We start from the raw sequence: 19452 nt of genomic DNA, 5'->3' as shown, positions 1-19452 counted from the left end.
ATGTCTGCCCTTCAGCGTGGAGGCTGTCCCTGCCCCTAGACCTTCCTGACACTGCATTACATTTTTCCCATTGTGTTAGGTAAAAATTTTTGTTGTTTTAATATGCAAAGAAAAATAGATTTATAAATCCCTTTATTAATTTAGTGGGATTATTTTCCAGTCAGCCTAATTACTAAAAAGTGTGACACACCTCAGTGATTCCAGAGATCACAAAATGATCAAAAGCCAGGTGACAATTGAGTGGCTGATGAGAGATAAAAGTAAGAGCTTCTTCTAGTGCCTTCAGGTTTTATCAGTAGTCAGACTGCTTAGGGCACAGAGGCAGTTAACTGACAGGCTGTTGAAAGAATGGGTTGCATCTGGGAAAACTGAGATTTAGACTGCACTTCTGGGGATTACAGAAGGGAGTTATTTTGCAGTAGAGAAGGTGGTAAAGTGCAAGTGCTGAGGCAGGAGGAGAGGACTGAGGTTAAGTAGGAAGATCAGTCTTTGAGGTCGTGAGCCCCTTTTCAGATGTGGCTAAACCCATCAGGTCTTTGATCCACAGGAAATGAGACCTAACGTCAAATTATTTTCTCCTTTTATTTCTGTTTTGTTGTTTTAAGTGAAGTTAAGAATTAAGCATGAAGGGGCTATGAAGTAAATTTTGTTCATAAAACTATGAGCTAGCTTTTGAAAGCCCACTTAAGAAGAGGGAAGAGGAAATACAGATGGGATGTCCTCTTCCCTCTTTCTATCCTGGTCAGTGTCCTCCCACATTCTGAGACATCAAGTCTGAAGTTAGAGTTAGAGGCGCCCCCCTCTCCTCCCTACCCGCCCCCCCAAAGGCAGGGCAGGACCTGAATGTGACACTATGATGTGACTTAACCAACTCCCTTCCCCATCCAGAGCAGGCTTTGGCCTTGCCCTCCATATTTCCCACCTGCCTTGGGTTGAATGTTCAGAACCAACACTGTACTTCCCAGTAGCTGGAGCAGTTGTTTCCAGTCTCTCCAGTCCCACAGAATCTGTTTTGCAGGATTCTACCATTGATTTAACAAGTAAACATAAATGCAAATTGATTTGCCTGTTTTATAATGCAAAGCCATCAATAAAAAGCAGTATTGCATTTTCAGTTGAGCTTTTAGGAAAACTATAGAGTTCACAGATACCTTTCTGCCCCCAGACCCCAGCCCTGCCTTTCGATGCTGGACTTGGGATGCCCTTTCTCCCTGGGATGGCCAGGTAGACCCAGCTGAGGGATCTCTTGGGTGGGAACATTTGCTACCCAACATACCCTCTTCCTCCACCAAAGGAAACATACCCACCCACTCCCACTGGACTTGTGTACCCCCTTTACTCCACCATTATACCACTGGCCTCCTGTTGCCTAGTCAGCTGTTTGCCTCTGCGCCCTGTTAGTCGGTAAGGGGACACCACCATGAATCTAGGTAGACTAGTACTTAGGAAGCAGTGTGTGCACACAGATGTGTGCCGGCCCCTCCTCACAAGCCACTCATCATCTGCATTAGGTAGGAAGTTAACATTGGTAAAGAGGAGAGAAACTGACCAAGCTCCGTAAGAAATATGTCGTCATCGTAGGAATTTGGTGGGGGAGGAGCGTGTCGTGGCAGTGTAAGGGCTGGTTCAGTGGAGAGCGTAGGCCTGCATGCAGGCAGATGTTTGCTGTGTGGCCTTGGGAGAAGCACCTCACCTCTCTGAACCTCAGGGGCTTCGTCTGTACAGTGAGAACCCTGATGCTGAAGTAATGTTGGTAAGGTGTAAGTAGCTTGCAGCATGTACCCAGTAAGTCTTAGTTACTACTCCTTTCCCCGGGGACTGAGGATTCGCGTGTTCTTTTGGAATGAGGTTATTCAGTTCCTTTCTGAGGAGGTGACTCAGGTTGTTTGTGAGAGCCACAGCAGTGATGGTGTGACCTTGTTTTGAAGTGTTGGGACTGTGCTCTCTCCCTGCTCAGTGAGCATCAGCCCAAGTGCTGGCACAGAGTTCTTTAGGGACTTACCTTTGTTTTCAAACCTTCTGGTACAGATAGACAAGCACTGTTGTGGTCTGTCACTTCAGCCCTCCGGCTCCTGGGCTCTTCCCAGCACAATGTGGGCGAGCAGGGCTCTGAGGGAGTGGGATCCACAGTGAGCCCACGCTTTCTCTGCAGGTGGCCATGAACATCCTCAACAGCGGGCGGTTCAGCATGGGCAGCGCCGTGGCCGGGATGCTCAAGAAATTAATCGGTAGGTAAGTCAGGGACTGGAACCTTTGCGGTACCGCCTGGCCCCGCTGCCTCCACTCCAGCCTGGAAGCTCTGCTGTGCTCACAGCAGACGAGCTGAGCCAGAACACCGGGCAGGCGGTCTCACTCAAGCTTAGGACCTGGGCTGTGGTTCAGATCAAAGAATGTACTCGGTCTGTCCCCAAAGAGTGAGTGTCCATGTTCCAGCACTCCTCTATTTTACCTGCTCAGAAAGGATAGGAGGAGGGAGTGGGCATTTTGTCAGAGAGGAAACGGGGTAACTGCTCTGACCACTAGAGCAGAGCTGCTTAGTGAGCATCCAGGTGTGAACCAGACACTGCAAACATTAGCCCTGATTCTCCCAAGATCCCCGTTTTGTAGGTGACTCTTTCCACGGTGTGGAGTGGGATCAGGTTTGGAACCCAGATCTCTCAGCTTCTCTATCTTCCCTTTGTGTTTTTTCTGTTAGGATGCCTGAATTCTGGATTTTCCTTTGCCAGTAAACTTAAAATAGCCCTATAGGGTTTTTGTTGGGCATGGAACATAATTACTATATTAGTTTTGTGGGAAATGCAGGGGGCACCGGCTACGGATGGTGGGAGATACCCAGGGGCTGCATACACTGAGTGCTTATGAAGTTCCTCAGAGTTCAGGGCAAGGTGGGATGGGAAGGCTTTGCTTTGGGTTCTTCGCTTTCTTTTCTTTTCTTTTTTTTTTTTTTTTTTAAATATTTTTATTGAGGTATTATATGTGTACATATCTTACTATTACCCCCCCCACACCCCACACCCACACATGCCCTCCCCCCCCAGAGTTTTGCGTCCATTGTTTATGCTTATATGCATGCATACAAGTCCTTCGTTTGATTTCATAACTCCCCCACCTTTCCCAAACTTTCCCCCTGTACTTTGAAAGTCTGTTTGATGCTTTACTGTCTCTGTATCTATCTTTTTGTTCACCACTTTATAATGTTCTTTACTATCCCTAAATGAGTGAGATCATGTGGTATTTTTCTTTCATTGACTGGCTTATTTCACTTAGCATAATGTTCTCCATTTCCATCCAGGTTGCTGCAAATGATGAGAATTCCTTCTTTTTTATGGCAGCATAGTATTCCATTGTGTAGATGTACCACAGTTTTCCGATCCAGTCATCTGCTGATGGGCACCTAGGCTGTTTCCAAATCTTAGCTATTGTAAATTGTGCTGCTATGAACATAGTGGTGCATATATCCTTTCTGATTGGTGTTTCTAGTTTCTTCGGATATATTCCCAGGAGTGGGATTACTGGGTCAAATGGGAGTTCCATTTTCAGTTTTTTGAGGAAACTCCATACTGTTCTCCACAGTGGCTGCACCAGTCTGCATTCCCACCAGCAGTGCACGAGGGTTCCTTTTTCTCCGCATCCTCGCCAACACTTGTTGTTTGTTGATTTGTTGATGATAGCCATTCTGACAGGTGTGAGATGGTACCTCATTGTTGTTTTGATTTGCATCTCTCGGATAATAAGTGACTTTGAACATGTTTTCATGTGTCTCTTGGCCTTCCTTCTGTCTTCTTTTGAAAATATTCTGTTTAGGTCTGTTGCCCATTTTTTTATTGGATCATTTATCTTCCTCTTATTGAGTTGCATAAGCTGCCTGTAGATGTTGGAGATTAAACCTTTATCAGTGATAGCATTTGCAAATATGTTCTCCCATGCAGTGGGCTTTCTTGTTGTTTTGTTGATGGTTTCTTTTGCTGTAAAAAAGCTTTTTATTTTGATGTAGTCCCATTTGTTAATTTTCTCTTTAGCTTCCATTGCCCTAGGGGCAGTGTCAGTGAAGAAGTTCTTGTGGCATATGTCTGAGATTTTGTTGCCTGTGGATTCCTCTAGTATTTTTATGGTTTCCCGTCTTATGTTTAAGTCCTGTATCCATTTTGAGTTTATTTTTGTGTATGGTGTAAGTTGGTGATCTAGTTTCATTTTTTTGCATGTATCTGTCCAGTTTTCCCAACACCATTTATTGAAGAGACTGTCTTGACTCCATTGTATGTTCATGCCTCCTTTGTCAAATATTAATTGAGCATAGTGGTTTGGGTCGATATCTGGGTTCTCTATTCTGTTCCATTGATCAATATGTCTGTTCTTGTGCCAGTACCAGGCTGTTTTGAGAACAGTGGCTTTGTAATACAGCTTGAAATCTGGTATTGAGATCCCACCTACTTTATTCTTCTTTCTGAGGATTGCTGAGGCTAGTCGGGGTCTTTTTTTATTCCAGATGAATTTTTGGAGAGTTCTTTCTAGGTCTGTGAAATATGCTGTTGGTATTTTGATGGGGAGTGCATTGAATCTGTAGATTGCTTTGGGTAGTATGGACATTTTAATGATGTTGATTCTACCAATCCAGGAACATGGTATGTTCTTCCATCTGTTTACTTCTTCCTCTATCTCTTTTTTCAGTGTCCTGTAGTTTTCTGCGTATAGGTCTTTTACCTCCTTAGTTAAGTTTATTCCTAGGTATCTTAATTTTTTTGGTGCGATGGTAAATGGGATTGCTTTTTTAGTCTCTCTTTCTGTAAGTTCATTATTGGTGTATAGAAAAGCCATAGATTTCTTGGCGTTAATTTTGTATCCCGCTACATTGCCGAATTCATTTATTAAGTCTATTAGTTTTTTGATGGAATCTTTTGGGTTTTTTATGTACAATATCATGTCATCTGCAAATAAGGACAGCTTCACTTCTTCTTTTCCAATTTGGATGCCTCTTATTTCTTCTTCTTGCCTAATTGCGATAGCTAATACTTCCAGTACTATGTCAAACAGGAGTGGTGAGAGTGGGCATCCCTGTCTTGTTCCTGTTCTTAGGGGAAATGGTTTTAGTTTTTGCCCATTGAGTATGATGTTTGCTGTGGGTTTATCATAAATAGCTTTTATTATGTTGAGGTATGAGCCTTCTATTCCCACCTTGTTGAGAGTTTTTATCAAGAAAGGGTGTTGGATTTTGTCAAATGCTTTTTCTGCATCTATTGATATGACTATGTGATTTTTATCTCTCAATTTGTTTATGTGATGTATCACGTTTATTGATTTGCGGATATTGTACCATCCTTGCATTCCTGGAATAAATCCTACTTGGTCATGGTGTATGATCTTTCTGATGTACTGCTGGAGCCGATTTGCTAGAATTTTGTTGAGGATTTTGGCATCAATGTTCATGAGGGATATTGGCCTGTAATTCTCTTTCATTGAGTTGTCTTTATCTGGTTTTGGTATTAGGGTGATGCTGGCTTCATAGAAGGAGCCTGGAAGTGTTCCTTCCTCTTGAATTTTTTGGAATAGTCTGAGGAGGATAGGTTTTAGTTCTTCCTTGAAAGTTTGATAAAACTCTCCTGTGAAGCCATCTGGCCCCGGGCTTTTGTTTGCCGGAAGCTTTTTGATGACTGCTTCAATTTCTTCCATAGTTACTGGCATGTTGAGCTGTTTAGAATCTTCCTGATTGAGTTTTGGAAGGTTGTATTTTTCTAGGAATATGTCGATTTCCTCTAGGTTGTCCAGTTTGTTGGAATAGAGTTGTTCGTAGTATTTTGTAACAATCCTTTGTATTTCGTCGGGGTCTGTTGTTATTTCACCTCTTTCATTTCTGATTTTGTTTATTTGGGTCCTCTCTCTTTGCTTCTTGGTGAGCCTGGCTAGAGGTCCATCAATCTTGTTTATCCTTTCAAAGAACCAGCTCTTGGTTTTGTTGATCTTTTGTATTGTTTCTTTGGTCTCTATGTCGTTTATCTCCGCTCTGATCTTTATTATTTCTTTCCTTCTGCTTACACTGGGCTTATCTTGTTGCTCTCTCTCTAACTCTTTGAGTTGTTGGGTTAGGTAATTTATTACCATTGTTTCTTGTTTTTTGAAGTAGGCTTGTAGAGCTATGAACTTCCCTCTCAGGACTGCTTTCATTGTGTCCCATAGATTTTGGATTGTTGTGTTTTCATTGTCGTTTGTTGCCATGATGTTTTTTATTTCTTCCTTGATGTCTTTGGTAACCCAGTCATGGTTTAATAACATGCTGTTTAGTCTCCAAGTGTTTGATTTCTTTGGGTTGTTTTTATTGTAGTTGATTTCCAGTTTTATGCCACTGTGATCTGAGAAGATACTTGATATGATTTCTATCTTCTTGAATTTGGAGAGACTTTGCCTATGTCCTAACATATGGTCTATCTTTGAAAATGACCCATGTGCACTTGAGAAGAATGTATATTCTGTGGCTTTGGGGTGAAATGTTCTGAAGATGTCGATTAATTCCATCTGTTCTAGTGAGTCATTTAGGATTGATGTTTCTTTGCTGATTTTTTGTTTAGAGGATTTGTCCAATGGTGATAGTGGGGTATTGAAGTCTCCTACTATGATTGTATTACTGTCAATCTCTCCTTTGATATCTTCCAGGAGTTTTTTAATGTATCTTGGTGCTCCTGTATTGGGTGCATATATGTTTACCAGAGTTATTTCTTCTTGTTGGATTTCTCCCTTTAGTATTATGAAGTGGCCTTCATTATCTCTTGTTATGTCCTTCACTTTGAGATCTAATTTGTCAGATATAAGTATTGCAACCCCAGCTTTTTTTTCATTTCCATTTGCCTGGAAAACCTTTTTCCATCCCTTTACTCTCAGTCTGTATGCATCCTTTTTTTTGAGGTGGGTTTCCTGTAGACAGCAGATATCTGGGTTTTGTTTTCTTATCCAGTCTGTTACCCTGTGTCTTTTGATTGGGGCATTCAATCCATTTACATTTAAAGTTATTATTGATAGGTACTTATTTGACGCCATTTTTATTCTATACCCCTGTGTACCTTCTTTGCTTCCTATTTCTTTCTTTCTTTTTTTTTTTTACAGCAGACCCTTTAGCATTTCTTTCATTGCTGGTTTGGTGGTGATAAACTCCCTTAGTCCTTTTTTGTCTGTGAAGCTCCTGATTTCACCTTCAATTTTGATTGATAGCCTTGCTGGGTACAGTATTCTTGGATTTAGACCCTTCCTTTGCATGACTTGGTATATTTCATTCCATTCCCTTCTGGCCTGATGAGTTTCTGTTGAGAAATCAGTTGCTAGTCTGATGGGGGTTCCTTTGTATGTAACTGTCTGTCTCTCTCTGGCCGCTTGTAAGATTCTTACTTTGTCGTTGGTGTTTGCCAACTTAACTATAATGTGCCTTGGCGTCGGTCTTTTGGGGTTCATTTTGCTTGGAACTCTGTGAGCTTCTTGGATTTGTGTGGGTTTTTTCTTCCCTATATCAGGGAAGTTTTCTGTTATTATTTCTTCAAACAGGTTTTCTATTCCTTGCTCAGTTTCCTTTCCTTCTGGCACCCCTATTATCCTGATGTTGTTTTGTTTTGTATTGTCCCGAAGTTCCCTTACGCTCTCCTCCATCTTTCTAATTTTTGTTTCTAGAAGCTGTTGTAATTGGGTATTTTTTTCCATCTTGTCTTCTAGCTCACTTATGCGGTCCTCTGCTTCATCTAGTCTACTCTTGATGCTTTCTATTGAGTTCTTTACAGCAGCGATGTCATTTTTCATTTCTTCTTGGTTCTTCTTCATTTCTTCTTGGTTCTTACTCATATTGTCGAATTTGTCTTCCATCCTTTTCAGCCACTTTATGACCATTTCTCTGAATTCTTTCTCTGATAGGTTGTTTGCCTCTAAATCGTTTACTTCCTTTTCTGGTGATGCCTGCTTCTCTTTCCTGTTTGGGCTGTTTCTTTGTCTCCCCATGGTCTCTCTTCTCCGGATGTCTGGTTATATAGATTTCTCTCTCTGGCGTTGATTTAAAGGTATAAAATACAACACAACCAGGCACAACAGACAAGGCACTGAACAGAATTGTATTCACGATATTAATAACCTCCAATAAAGGTAACCACCAGAGAAAGACAAATTAGGGAATAGGAGTGGAAGAGGGAGAGTAAAAAGAAAGAACAACAACGAAGAAAAAAAAAAAAAAAACAACAACAAAGAGTGTGAATCTGAACTTGGGAAAAGAGCAGAAAGAAAGAAAAGAAAAAACAGAAAAGAAAAAAAAAAGTAAGAGAGACAAGAATGATACTAAGAGAGAAAAGGGGAACAAACTATATATATGGGGAGTAAACTCCACTAGAACAACCACTATTCCCAGCAAATTCCAGCGACACGAGCCTGGAGATTAATACAAACTGCAACAGCAGCTAATATCAAGTGAGGCAAGGGAAAACAAAAGTAAAAAACAAACAAAAACAAAGCAAACAAAAGAACCAACCAAACCAACAAAAAGAATAATCAAAACAATCTCATAAAAAAGCATAAAAATTCAATCTAATCAACATTCAAGCAAACAACAACAAAAGGCCCGAGAGAAAAATAATTTTTTAAAGGTAGCGTAGAGAGAGGTTTGTATGGATTTGGAGCAGGGGGTTGGGAATTAGATATATAAGTAGGGTGAAGTTTTAGCAGGGAGTAAACTGAAAAAGTAGGGAAAATCTAAAGCCAGAAAGGGTTAAGATACACTGGGGACCAAAAGGGGAAAGGTTAGGAGGAGAGTGATGGCATAATTTTAGCTTTGAGATAGGGTAAAGCGATTGTAAGGGAAAGATGCAAATCGAATGTAGGACACTAATCCAAAAATAAAAGAAAGGGAAAATCTAATGACATTAAAAAAAAAAAAAAAAAAAGTAAAATAATAGTAATAATAGTGCTGATTGAAAATAAAAATGTAGCCGAAACCGGTTTGGCCCAGTGGATAGAGCGTCGGCCTGCGGACTCAAAGGTCCCGGGTCCGATTCCGGTCAAGGGCATGCACCTTGGTTGCGGGCACATCCCCAGTAGGGGGCGCGCAGGAAGCAGCTGGTCGATGTTTCTCTCTCATCGATGTTTCCAACTCTCCATCCCTCTCTCTTCCTCTCTGTAAAAAATCAACAAAATATATTTAAAAAAAGAAAAAAAAAAAAGAAAATAAAAATGTAATAATTAAAAAGGTGAAAATCAAGTGAGGAAAAAGAAAAAAATATTAGTTTCTTAAGTAAAAGATGCAAAAAATGAAAATAAAAAAATATGAGAATAAAAAAATTGAAAAATTGAAAAAAGAATTGAAAATTAAAAAATAGGAAGACTAAAATGTGCAGTAGCGGCTGTCATTCACTTCCTCTATTATTCTGTTTGGTACGCCTTTTTCCCAGTCTGGGCGGTATTTCAGTTCAGCTTCATTCCAGGGCTCCTCAGTGTTGGAAGCCAGTCCTGCTTTTTAAGCCAGCCCTGTCTTAATTTCTCGTATTTATTTTTGATTACACCAGAGACAATTAGCGTTTCAGCCCCTGGGTGGCAGTGTTTCTGAATTGACTTCCGGGCCTCTCTAGCTCTTTTTTCTTTTTTTTTTTTTTTCCCCCTTCTATGGCACTCACTACCGGTTTGTGGAGATGTGCGCCTCAGAGCTGCCTCTCTGATGGTCACAAGCAGCTCTGGTCCCCAGGTTCCGAAAAAACACCTTCCCCCTGCAGTCTTTCAGGGTTTCCACCTGGGTTTGCCTCTGTATTGGGCTTAGCAATCAGAGTCGGAAAGAGCCCAGGTGTGCGGCCCGTGGGTCTGTGCCCCAGACTAAGGAGCCTGCACTCCTTTGAAAATTCTTAGTCTGACCCTCCTCGTCAGATTAAAATGAGTTGCTTTCAAGAGGTCACTTCTGTTAGCAGCTCAGAAGACCCCCCTCCTCATTCACGGATCACGGCAGTTCCAACTGCCGCTGATTTTTCTAGGCACAGACCTCCCGGCTCCTGCCGGTCCTGCGGCTGCCGCGCTTCCCTCACCCAGCGCTTCCCTCACCCACCGCGGGGATCAGAAACCGCAGCTTATTTCAGGCAAAATCTGACCTTTCCTTGGTGCAGTGAAGAGTTTCTTTGAATCCGAGTGTTTGCGCTGATAGGGGACAGGTGGTCTGGTGCTCCCAGCAGTTCAGTGTTTGCAGTTGTCGCAGAAAGTCAGGTTTCCACTAAAATCCTCCTTTCCTTGCAAGATGGCGAGGCGCCCGGCGAGCCCGCAGCTCCAGGAGGGGACCCAGCCCCTGTGGGTGCTGCGCGGTCAGAGGAACACTGCCCAGCACTCCCCCGCCTTCTCCTGGAGTTTAGCTGTCCTTTGGCTTGCCCACATACACTCCCTCTGCGAGCCTCTGCTGCTCCGACTCTCCGCCCCAGGAACAGACTCCAAACCCGACTCTATTCCGTCGCCATTTTTTTCCTGTCCTATTTTTTTTTATTTTAAATATATTTTATTGACTTTTTTACAGAGAGGAAGAGAGAGGGATAGAGTTAGAAACATCGATGAGAGAGAAACATCGATCAGCTGCCTCTTGCACACCCCCCACTGGGGATGTGCCCGCAACCAAGGCACATGCCCTTGACCGGGAATCGAACCTGGGACCCTTGAGTCCGAAGGCCGACGCTCTATCCATTGAGCCAAACCGGTTTCGGCTTAGCTTTCTTTTATAGATGAGGAGACTGATGCTCAGAGAGGGTAAGGGTTTTGCCCAAGGCCATGTTCCTGGGCCTAAAAGCTGATCCTGTCAAACTCCAAGCTCAGGGTTTGTCTCACTCTGCTGAGCTGCTCCCAGGACCCTGAAGCCCTCTGGATTTCTTTCCCATCTGGAAATTCTTCAGTACAAGAGCTTTGTGGGGGTGCTCACAGCCAGCCTCTTCCCAAAGCATGTAGAACGATGATATCCTAAGTCCCGGAAACGTGTGAATGTGGGAACCTGTTTACCATCGGAGCCCACCGTGAGAAGCAGCTGTGATTGGATCATACCGGTGGGAATGTTTGGAGAATACCGACTGTAGGGGCGGGGACTGCTGACTGGGGGGGATGCTGCCCTATTCAGTTGGGTGCCTTTGCAGCTGGGACCATGACGCAGCTTGCGTTCACATCTGCGCACTTTGAAGCCATAGGCCCGAGTTTTCAAAACAGACAGCCTTCCTGCTTTGGGGATGAACAGCTGTGACAGGTGTGAGCCAGCCCTACTTCGCCGAGGGCCTTTATGGGGGCACGACTTGGTGGGGGCGCCTTCCCCCTGCACCGTGCAGCCTTCCCAACTCTGTGAGGGCGGTGGTGTTGTTCAGGGAGGTGAAGTCACTTGTCTTGGGCTACCAGCTGGTAAGGAAAAGTACCAGACTCAGACCTGTGTCTGACTTCAAATCGTGCTTCACGTCTGTCCTGTGTGCTGTGGGCGCCGCTGCGCATGGACGTCCCTCCTCCAGCCTGGCTGCGCTGGAAACAGGGCTCTGTCTCTCAGGGGCTTGGTCTCAGCAGACGGTTTCACATAGTTTCTGCCTGAGGGCTGGAAGGTGATGATATCAGCCTTAGTAAATTATCGTAGGACACCCAGAAAATTGTTCTTCTAAACACTCTGTTCTTCTTCAGCAATGACTGCAGAATATGCCTGCACGAGGAAGCAGTTCAACAGGAGCCTCAGTGAATTTGGATTAATTCAGGTACTTACGGTTGTGCAGTGGCCCTGTATGGATGTCACTGTGTGAGCATTAAGTGTGTCTTCAGCGTCTTACTGGTGACTTCTGTAAGGGATGGGGAAGGGACAGGCTTTATTTAATGGGACACTGTTTAAAAAATAGGTATTGTTATTGATTTCAGAGAGGGAGAGAGAGAAGCATCAGTGATGAGAGAGAATCACTGATCGGCTGCCTCTGCACGCCCCCTACTGGGGACTGAGCCAGCAACCCGGGCATGTGCCTTTGACTGGAATCAAACCAGGACCCTTCAGTCTGCAGACCAACGCTCTATTCACTGAACAAAACCAGCTAGGGCGATTTTATCCACTTTTAGAGACCACTACTGTGGGAGGGACTTTACAGAGGAATTGGTATATAAAAATGACCCTGAAAGGCAAGTAGGATTTCAAAGCAGAATCCAAAGGAGGGATGCTAGGCCAGGACCATAGTGCTGAGGGGGAGGGGGGGGAGGGGGCGGGGAGTATCTGGTGTGTTTGGAAAAGCAAGAAGCTCTGCTTTGCTTGCTGGGGCATAGAGTATGTGCAGAAGTGGCTGGCGAGGTAAGTCAAGGCTGTCTTGTGAAGGGCCTTGAGGGACGGGGTATTTGATAGGTGAGGTGAGTGACCTGAGTCTGTGTAGCGAAGGGAGGCTGATGGTCGGTGGGTGGAGGAGCCCGGGAAAAGGTCTTACACCAGGCCAGGAATGTGACACCCTTTTGTGAATGCTCAGGCTCGGTTCTCTTGTATAGTGTGAGGCTTTGGACTTAATTACCTTCTCGCTGGTTGGCAGATTTGATTCTCAGCACATGTAAAATGCTTCTTGATTTTTTTTTTTTTTTTAACACTCCAGGAAAAGTTTGCCTTGATGGCTCAGAAGGCTTATGTAATGGAAAGTATGGCCTACCTCACTGCAGGGATGCTGGACCAACCAGGGTTTCCTGACTGCTCCATCGAGGCTGCCATGGTGAAGGTAGTCCCAGCACAGCCTGAGGGGAGCTGAGGAAAGCTCCTTGGCTGCTGTGTGGTCAAGGAGGACAAAGGATTTGCCAGAGTTCACCCAGTGAGACTGTGGCAACCGGAGCTCCTGCCTCCTTCGGTCTCATCTCAAAGCCCAGCTCTCTGTTGAGCCTCCCAGTCCATCCCCAGCCACTCTGCCCCTGTTCTCAGGCCCTCCTTTTGGAAGGGATTTGGCACTGACCTTCTCCCGGGTCTGTGGCAGGTGTTCAGCTCAGAGGGTGCCTGGCAGTGCGTGAGTGAGGCGCTGCAGATCCTCGGGGGCTCAGGCTACATGAGGGACTACCCATACGAGCGCATGCTGCGTGACACCCGCATCCTGCTCATCTTTGAGGTGCGTGCCCTGATACCAGATCCACCTCATTCTGCCATGGACCCCCTGAGCCTCCTGGTTCTGGGCCCAGGCTGGCTTCTGCGTTCTCTCATTTAACCCTCCTCACAACCCTGTCTAGACCCTGTTCTGCAGACTGAGAGGCCAAGCATTTCACCCAGGGTCTCACTTCCAAGGGCCTTCTGTTGAGCCTACCACCTCCTGGCAAACCGCCGCAGGTCTTTGCCACGTCACTTTTGCCAGTTGTGGTGGGACAAGCAGAGATCTTCTCATAAGAAGGCCGTGAAAGCTCTGTCTGGGTCTGGGTTTTCTTCTCAGTATATTGAGGGAGCTTAGGAGGGTCATCTCTGAGGGCTTTTCCAGCCTGGCAGTTCTTGCTCTCTAATTGCTGTCCCTCATGAATTCACAAGCCTAAAGGTGCTGGGAGGGTCCTGGGTGGGGAAGAAATCGGGGGGGTGGGGACAGAGAGACACCTCAGACACACCCCATCTTTGGGGTGCTAGTGGTCTTGATTGTGTGGACTGACTGACCCAGGAGGAAACCAGGATACCAAGGAGTGAGAGACAGAGGTGCATCTCTCCTGAGGGACTGAAGTCTTATGAAGCAGTTGCACTTGAGGGCAGAAAGGACTTTGACCAGGCATAGGGGAGGGCTCTATGGACCAACCACAGGGAAGTAGAGCATCCTGAGTAGGCCCAGACAGGAGCTTACCTGCCCCCTCTAAGTGAATGGAGTAATAAGTAAGCCTTTGTGGGAGTATTGGCCAGTCCTGCTTGGTGGGCTGGGCAGGTGATGGAGCAGGTGAGGAGGGAATGGAAAGGAGACAAGCAGCCAGGTTATTCAGGACCTTGGTTCTTTACTCAGGGCAGTGGAAACACAAAAGGTTATAGCCCTGCTGGAATAGCTTCCACGCTGTGAGCGAGCGGGCAGTAGCACAGTCCACCTAGTCGCACATGCAGGATGCTGCGGCTAACGTCCATGGGGCAGCTTTGACCTCTATACTGCTGACCACAGGGAACCAATGAGATTCTCCGGATGTACATCGCCCTGACAGGCCTGCAGCACGCTGGACGCATCCTGACAGCAAGGATCAAGTAGGTGCCATTCCCACTCTGCTCCTTGGGTCCCACCTGGGAAAACAAGAGGGGACGAGCAATATAGCCTTGAAGAGCTGAGCCCACTCACTGGCTGGCTGGAGAGAGGGAAGGTGGGCAGGAGCTTGGTCAGTGAGTGTTTGGCCTTGGAAGCCAGACCAGAGCTCGGCCATTGTTTGAGGGTGGCAGGAGGAGCCAGCGGCTCAGGGACGCCCTCACTGCCCTGCCCATGGGCTCACTCCCTGGGCTGTTCCTGCTTCCCATGCTGCAGGGACTTTTTTTTTCAGGATCTGGGAATGAGAGGTGCCCCTTAAACAGATGCCAGGCTCCAAGGCCAACACAAGAACAATTTGTTTCTTTTCTCCCTCCCTTGTTCTCGCCCTCTCTTGCTCCTCTCAATCCCCATCCTGAGGCCAGGGCCATTAGAAATCACTGCTGGAGCCCAAGAACGGGTTGCTCAAAGCATATTGCAGAATACTCACTGGAAAAGAATGACCTGGAAGCTGGGGTGGCTCAACTCCTTGTGGTGGGAGCACGAGAATGGCTCCACCTCAGAGGAGACTGGCTGCTCTCGGACAGGCTGGCCGGGCTCAGCCTGCAGCCAGGTGCCCAGCATGCCCAGACTAGGGGAAGGTCATATTGGGCCTGGGTCGGCACTTTATGGCTTTGCATAGTCAGGGAGAAGGAATGGGTGCCCTAGAGCTCTGGGGTACCTGTTGGTGGGGGTTTTGTTGCTGGGCAGTGGGAAGAACAGCAGGGCCTCAGGTCACGGGGCATGGGCTTTCTGCAGCGAGCTTAAACGGGGCAATGTGACCACTGTCCTGGAGACCGTTGGCCGGAGGCTTCGGGACTCCTTGGGCCGAACCGTGGACCTGGGACTGACAGGGGATCTTGGAGCTGTGCACCCCAGTGTTGCGGTGAGTGAGCCCAGCAGGTATAGCCTGTCCGGTATCTTTCTCCCAGAAGGGATGTGGCCAGGGCTGGTGGGGAGGACCAGTCAGTCTGGGGGACAGCTGATGTCCCGTCTCCGCCTGGGCCCTGGAGCCCCTGCCATGCCACTGGGACAGGATGGCGCCGCGGGCAGGAGGTGCTGAGCTGAGTCCTTTCCTCTGGCCTCCAGGACAGCGCCCACAAGCTCGAGGAGAACGTGTTCTACTTTGGGCGCACCGTGGAGACGTTGCTGCTCCGCTTTGGCAAGGTAGTCCGGCCGCTGCCAGGCCCGGGAGTGGCAGGCCCTCCAGCGCTGGGGTCAGGAAATGGGGCCAGCATCTGTGAGATAATGTTTTACCGAGTGTCCACCTTTAGAACCAAGCCCAGGAGGAAGTCCACTCACCATGGAGGGTGGGATGGGGAGGCGGGGGTGTGGGTGGGTGCCCTGCTGGGGAGCCCCCTCCAGATGAAGAGAGGCTCCCGCATTTGCGGGGGAAGCCTCAGCAGGGCCTGAATCTCACGGCCTGATCTGGGAGGCTGTGCGGCTGAAGATGTACTAATTAAGCCCTGGCTCTGGTCTCAGCCAGGTTCCTGGGACTTGGTCTTACCTTTACCCTTGCCCAAATCTAGACAGAGGGAAAGGAAGACAGGCAGCTACCGTGAGCCAACCTCTCACAACCCCGAGGCATAAAATGAGGTTCAGAGATGTGAAATGTGCCCGGGGAGCGACTGTGGGGGATGGGATCGCAGGTAACGGCCTCCACCTGGGGCTCTGTTCCCAGACCATCGTGGAGGAGCAGATGGTCCTGAAGCGGGTGGCCAACATCCTCATCAACCTGTACGGCATGACCGCCGTGCTGTCTCGGGCCAGCCGCTCCATGCGAGTAGGACTCCGGAACCATGACCATGAGGTGAGCCTGCCCTGCCCTGCCCTGCTCTGCTCGCCCACACACAGGTAGTTTTGTCCTGCTGCATTTAACTGCGGCCGGTGGTTGGGGGATGGGATCATTGAGTGGCATGGCCCAGTTTAGCGGTCTTAAGTGGGAGGGCTGGGCAAGTCAAGGGGCTTGGCACCCCAGTTGTAGTCCCAGAAGTGAGAGTAAAGTGCAGGGTCCGTGAGCAGTTGACCTGGAGGCTGGTGGGTTTGCTGAGTTGTGGCTGTGGTGAGGACTGAAGCTCCAATGGGAGGGAGGCTCCATGTCTGCTCAGGACACAAGGCCACTCCCTTTCATTTTCCCTCCTGAGAAAAGGGTGGGTGAGTGATGGAGTCCTGAACCCAGTGCCCAGAGTAGCCAGCAGGCCACGGGAGCCTGACAGGGTCCATGTCTGTCCTCCTCACCCTGCTGGAGGGTCACTGGCGCCTGCTGTGGGTTTGGTCTTCATGTGCGTAGACTCACATAGCCAGTGGCCACAGGACTTGTGATGTCTCTCACAGCAGAGGAAACTGAAGCTCGGAGATGTTGAGTAATTTGCTCTTGGGACAGAGCTAGTTTGGCTTCGGGCTGGAATTAGTACCTAAGGTTGTGTGACTTCTGAGCCAGGCTTCTTGACCCCCGCCAAGCTGCCCAGGGTTCTTTGAAGTTCAGAGGTCATTCACCAGGGAGGGGGAGCCCTGTGGCCCAGAGATCTCAAGGTTCTCTCTGACCTCGGTTCTGGCAGGTTCTGTTGGCCAACATCTTCTGCACAGAAGCTTATTGCCAGAATCTCTTCACCTTATCTCAGCTGGACAAGTGTGAGTAGGGTTGCTTGGGGGAGGAAGGAAAGGGTCTGCTTGTAGGCAACTGCTGATGGTGAGCTTTTTCTGGACCCTGTCAGGCTCCCATGGCCTGCTGGCTACTCTCAAACTTCTGCCGTGAGGGGGGGCTGAGTAGGACCTGCAGCGGCAGCGAGGCAGGAGCACGGATCTGCAGGTGCAAGCCCTGCCAGAGCCCTGGTGCGGGCCCTGCGGCGTCTGCACAGTGAAGATTCACAGAGGAAGGAGACAGTTCCCCCGCCTTTTCATTCCAACACTGCGGCGGAGAGGAAGCCCCCCTCTCCCCGATGTCCCGGGATGCTGTCCGAGGCTATCTGCTCAGTCGGCTCAGTCGGGAATGCTCCCATGGCCATGCCTCAGAATGTGTAGCTTAAACTCTCCTCTGACCCTCACAGTCCTGCTGGCCTCCGGGCTTCACATCGTGTCCCAGCGGAGCCCAGCCCTTTGCTAAGAGATTGTGGAGAGGGCACATAATTCTGTGTAGGTTCTGGCCCGGGGTGCTGTTCAGGCCCCTCCACAGTGCTGACCTGACTGGTAATGTGCTATGGAGATGAGGAGACGGTTTCTCCTGCAATAATAGGCCTGCGTCGCAAAGGGTCTTTTACTGAGCAAGTGCCTTCTCCCACAGGATCTAGAGTTTTCAGGGATTAACAAGATGAGCCCTTTGTTGTTCAGAGGAAAGCCTATATGTACAGCCCAGAATCACTTCCTGGGGGTTTGGAGGGGTAGTGGGGATACCCACAAGCTGACTGTTAGGAAAACTGTTCCAGCGATATTCCTGTTGTCACAATGCAGAAAGATCAACCGCTGTCTCCTTTCCCTTCCAGATTCTCCAGAAAATCTAGATGAACAGATCAAGAAAGTGTCCCAGCAGGTCCTAGAGAGGCGAGCATACATCTGTGCCCACCCTTTGGACCGGACGTCCTGAAGAAGAGGGCCGGCGGTCACTGTGCCGCCAGCCCCCAGGCCACAGCCTGTTGCTGGACAGCTCGCCTTTTCCAGAAGGTGTTGGACTTGGGGCTATTTAAGTCGAACTTTCTTCCCAGTCCTCACCTGAAGGTCTTTCTCTTAGCCTGGGGAAGCCTCTTCTAGGCTTGATCTGTGAGCACTGCTGCCTGCCATGACCATCCCAGGTTCTAGATGGAGATGGAGATGGAGATGGAGATGGATAGAGAGAGAATGGAGTTGCTGAGACCTGGACTTAGGGATACGCTTTGTTTAGGAGACTTCAGAATGGAAACGGGGGCTCGTGCTGCTGCCTCTGTGGCACGAGCCTGCGGGGACCTGTTTGGGGCATGGACGGCCATTTCTACTAGACCACACCTTTCCCAAGAAATAGCTTGAAAGCTGTGTATGTGTCATTCATTCAGACTAGAAGCAAAATATACTTAAAACATGTACCAGGAACCACTTAACAAAAAAGAATATAAAATGGCACAGTTTGTGTTTAGTCTTCTCGTCATGTTTTTCCTCAGAACCAGCCTTTACTGGAATGACAGCATGAACCTAAGAACCACCCTTTAGTGATGGCTCTGTCTCTTTTGTCCTCAACCTGTGAGAAGGCCTTGAAAGCTGAGGAGCAGGTTCCCACTGCAGGGCCATGGGGGTTATGAGCCCTATCGTTGATCCCTCTCAGGTGATGGCTGGAGAACAGCATTGCTTGGTACATGACAACATATGCTTGTTCCCACCTGGGCTTTTCCTCTGTTTTCTTTGCAAGGATTGCCCTCTAGTTTTGAAGTGGGGACGAAAGGTATCCTTAGGTGGCACTAACAGGCCTTTGCATTTCTCCAGGCTTCCTTCTGCTGTTACTTGCTGTATGTCCTGGGTCCCAGCACACTGGCAGGTTTCAAGCTTGGGTCTAGTTCTAGGGTGGCTTGGGGTTCCCCCAAAAAAGATCACTGTAGATGTTGCCTCGAGATGGGAGGAGAAGGCTCACTCCTTTTCCTCCAAGTGTAAGTCGCAGTCTGCTTGATGAAAGAAAAGGCAAGGAGTAGACTGGGAATGCTGAGACCTGACCTGGCATAGTAGGGTTGGCCTGAACGTTCTGCCAGGGTTTTGGTAGCTAATCTTCAAAGGGTAAAAGTTCACAAATATTGTGACTTTGGAAATAAGTTTCCAATGAAACTCAAAGTTCTTTATATATATTTATATTTTTTAAATATATATTTTATTGATTTTTTACAGAGAGGAAGAGAGAGGGATAGAGAGCTAGAAACATCGATGAGAGAGAAACATCGATCAGCTGCCTCTTGCACACCCCCTACTGGGGATGTGCCCACAACTAAGGTACATGCCCTTGACCGGAATCGAACCTGGGACCCTTGAGTCCGCAGGCCGACGCTCTATCCACTGAGCCAAACCGGTCTCGGCTATATATATATTTTTTTGTTGTTGTTGTTAATTTCAGAGAGGGATAGAGAGATAGAAACATCAATGATGAAAGAGAATCATTGATCAGCTGCCTCCTGCACGCCCCACACAGGAAATTGAGCTCATAACCCGGCATGTGCCCTGACCAGGAATCGAACCATGACCTCCTGGTTCATGGGTTGATGTTCAACCACTGAACCACACCGATTGGGCATAAACTCAAAGTTCTTAAATGTTGGCAAGT

General features: G+C 47.6%; 1 protein-coding gene across 1 annotated transcript in view; it reads left to right on the top strand.

Annotated features, from left to right (window-relative positions):
• ACAD9 (acyl-CoA dehydrogenase family member 9) overlaps window positions 1-18392 on the top strand; it is an 81026-nt gene extending 62634 nt beyond the window's left edge. Inside the window, exons 9-18 of the mRNA XM_008154114.3 lie at window positions 2153-2228; window positions 11629-11699; window positions 12564-12683; window positions 12933-13061; window positions 14073-14152; window positions 14943-15069; window positions 15273-15350; window positions 15865-15993; window positions 16742-16814; window positions 17663-18392. Coding sequence (XP_008152336.2) covers window positions 2153-2228; window positions 11629-11699; window positions 12564-12683; window positions 12933-13061; window positions 14073-14152; window positions 14943-15069; window positions 15273-15350; window positions 15865-15993; window positions 16742-16814; window positions 17663-17763 — 984 coding nt within the window. The 3' untranslated portion in view covers window positions 17764-18392. The remainder of the gene's footprint in view (window positions 1-2152; window positions 2229-11628; window positions 11700-12563; window positions 12684-12932; window positions 13062-14072; window positions 14153-14942; window positions 15070-15272; window positions 15351-15864; window positions 15994-16741; window positions 16815-17662) is intronic.
• Window positions 18393-19452: the final 1060 nt, after the last annotated feature.

Source organism: Eptesicus fuscus, chromosome 9, assembly GCF_027574615.1.
Source record: "Eptesicus fuscus isolate TK198812 chromosome 9, DD_ASM_mEF_20220401, whole genome shotgun sequence".
In the NCBI taxonomy this organism is placed as follows: domain Eukaryota; kingdom Metazoa; phylum Chordata; class Mammalia; order Chiroptera; family Vespertilionidae; genus Eptesicus; species Eptesicus fuscus.
Note: the sequence above shows the minus strand (reverse complement) of the source record. Positions and strands in the feature narration are given on the sequence as shown.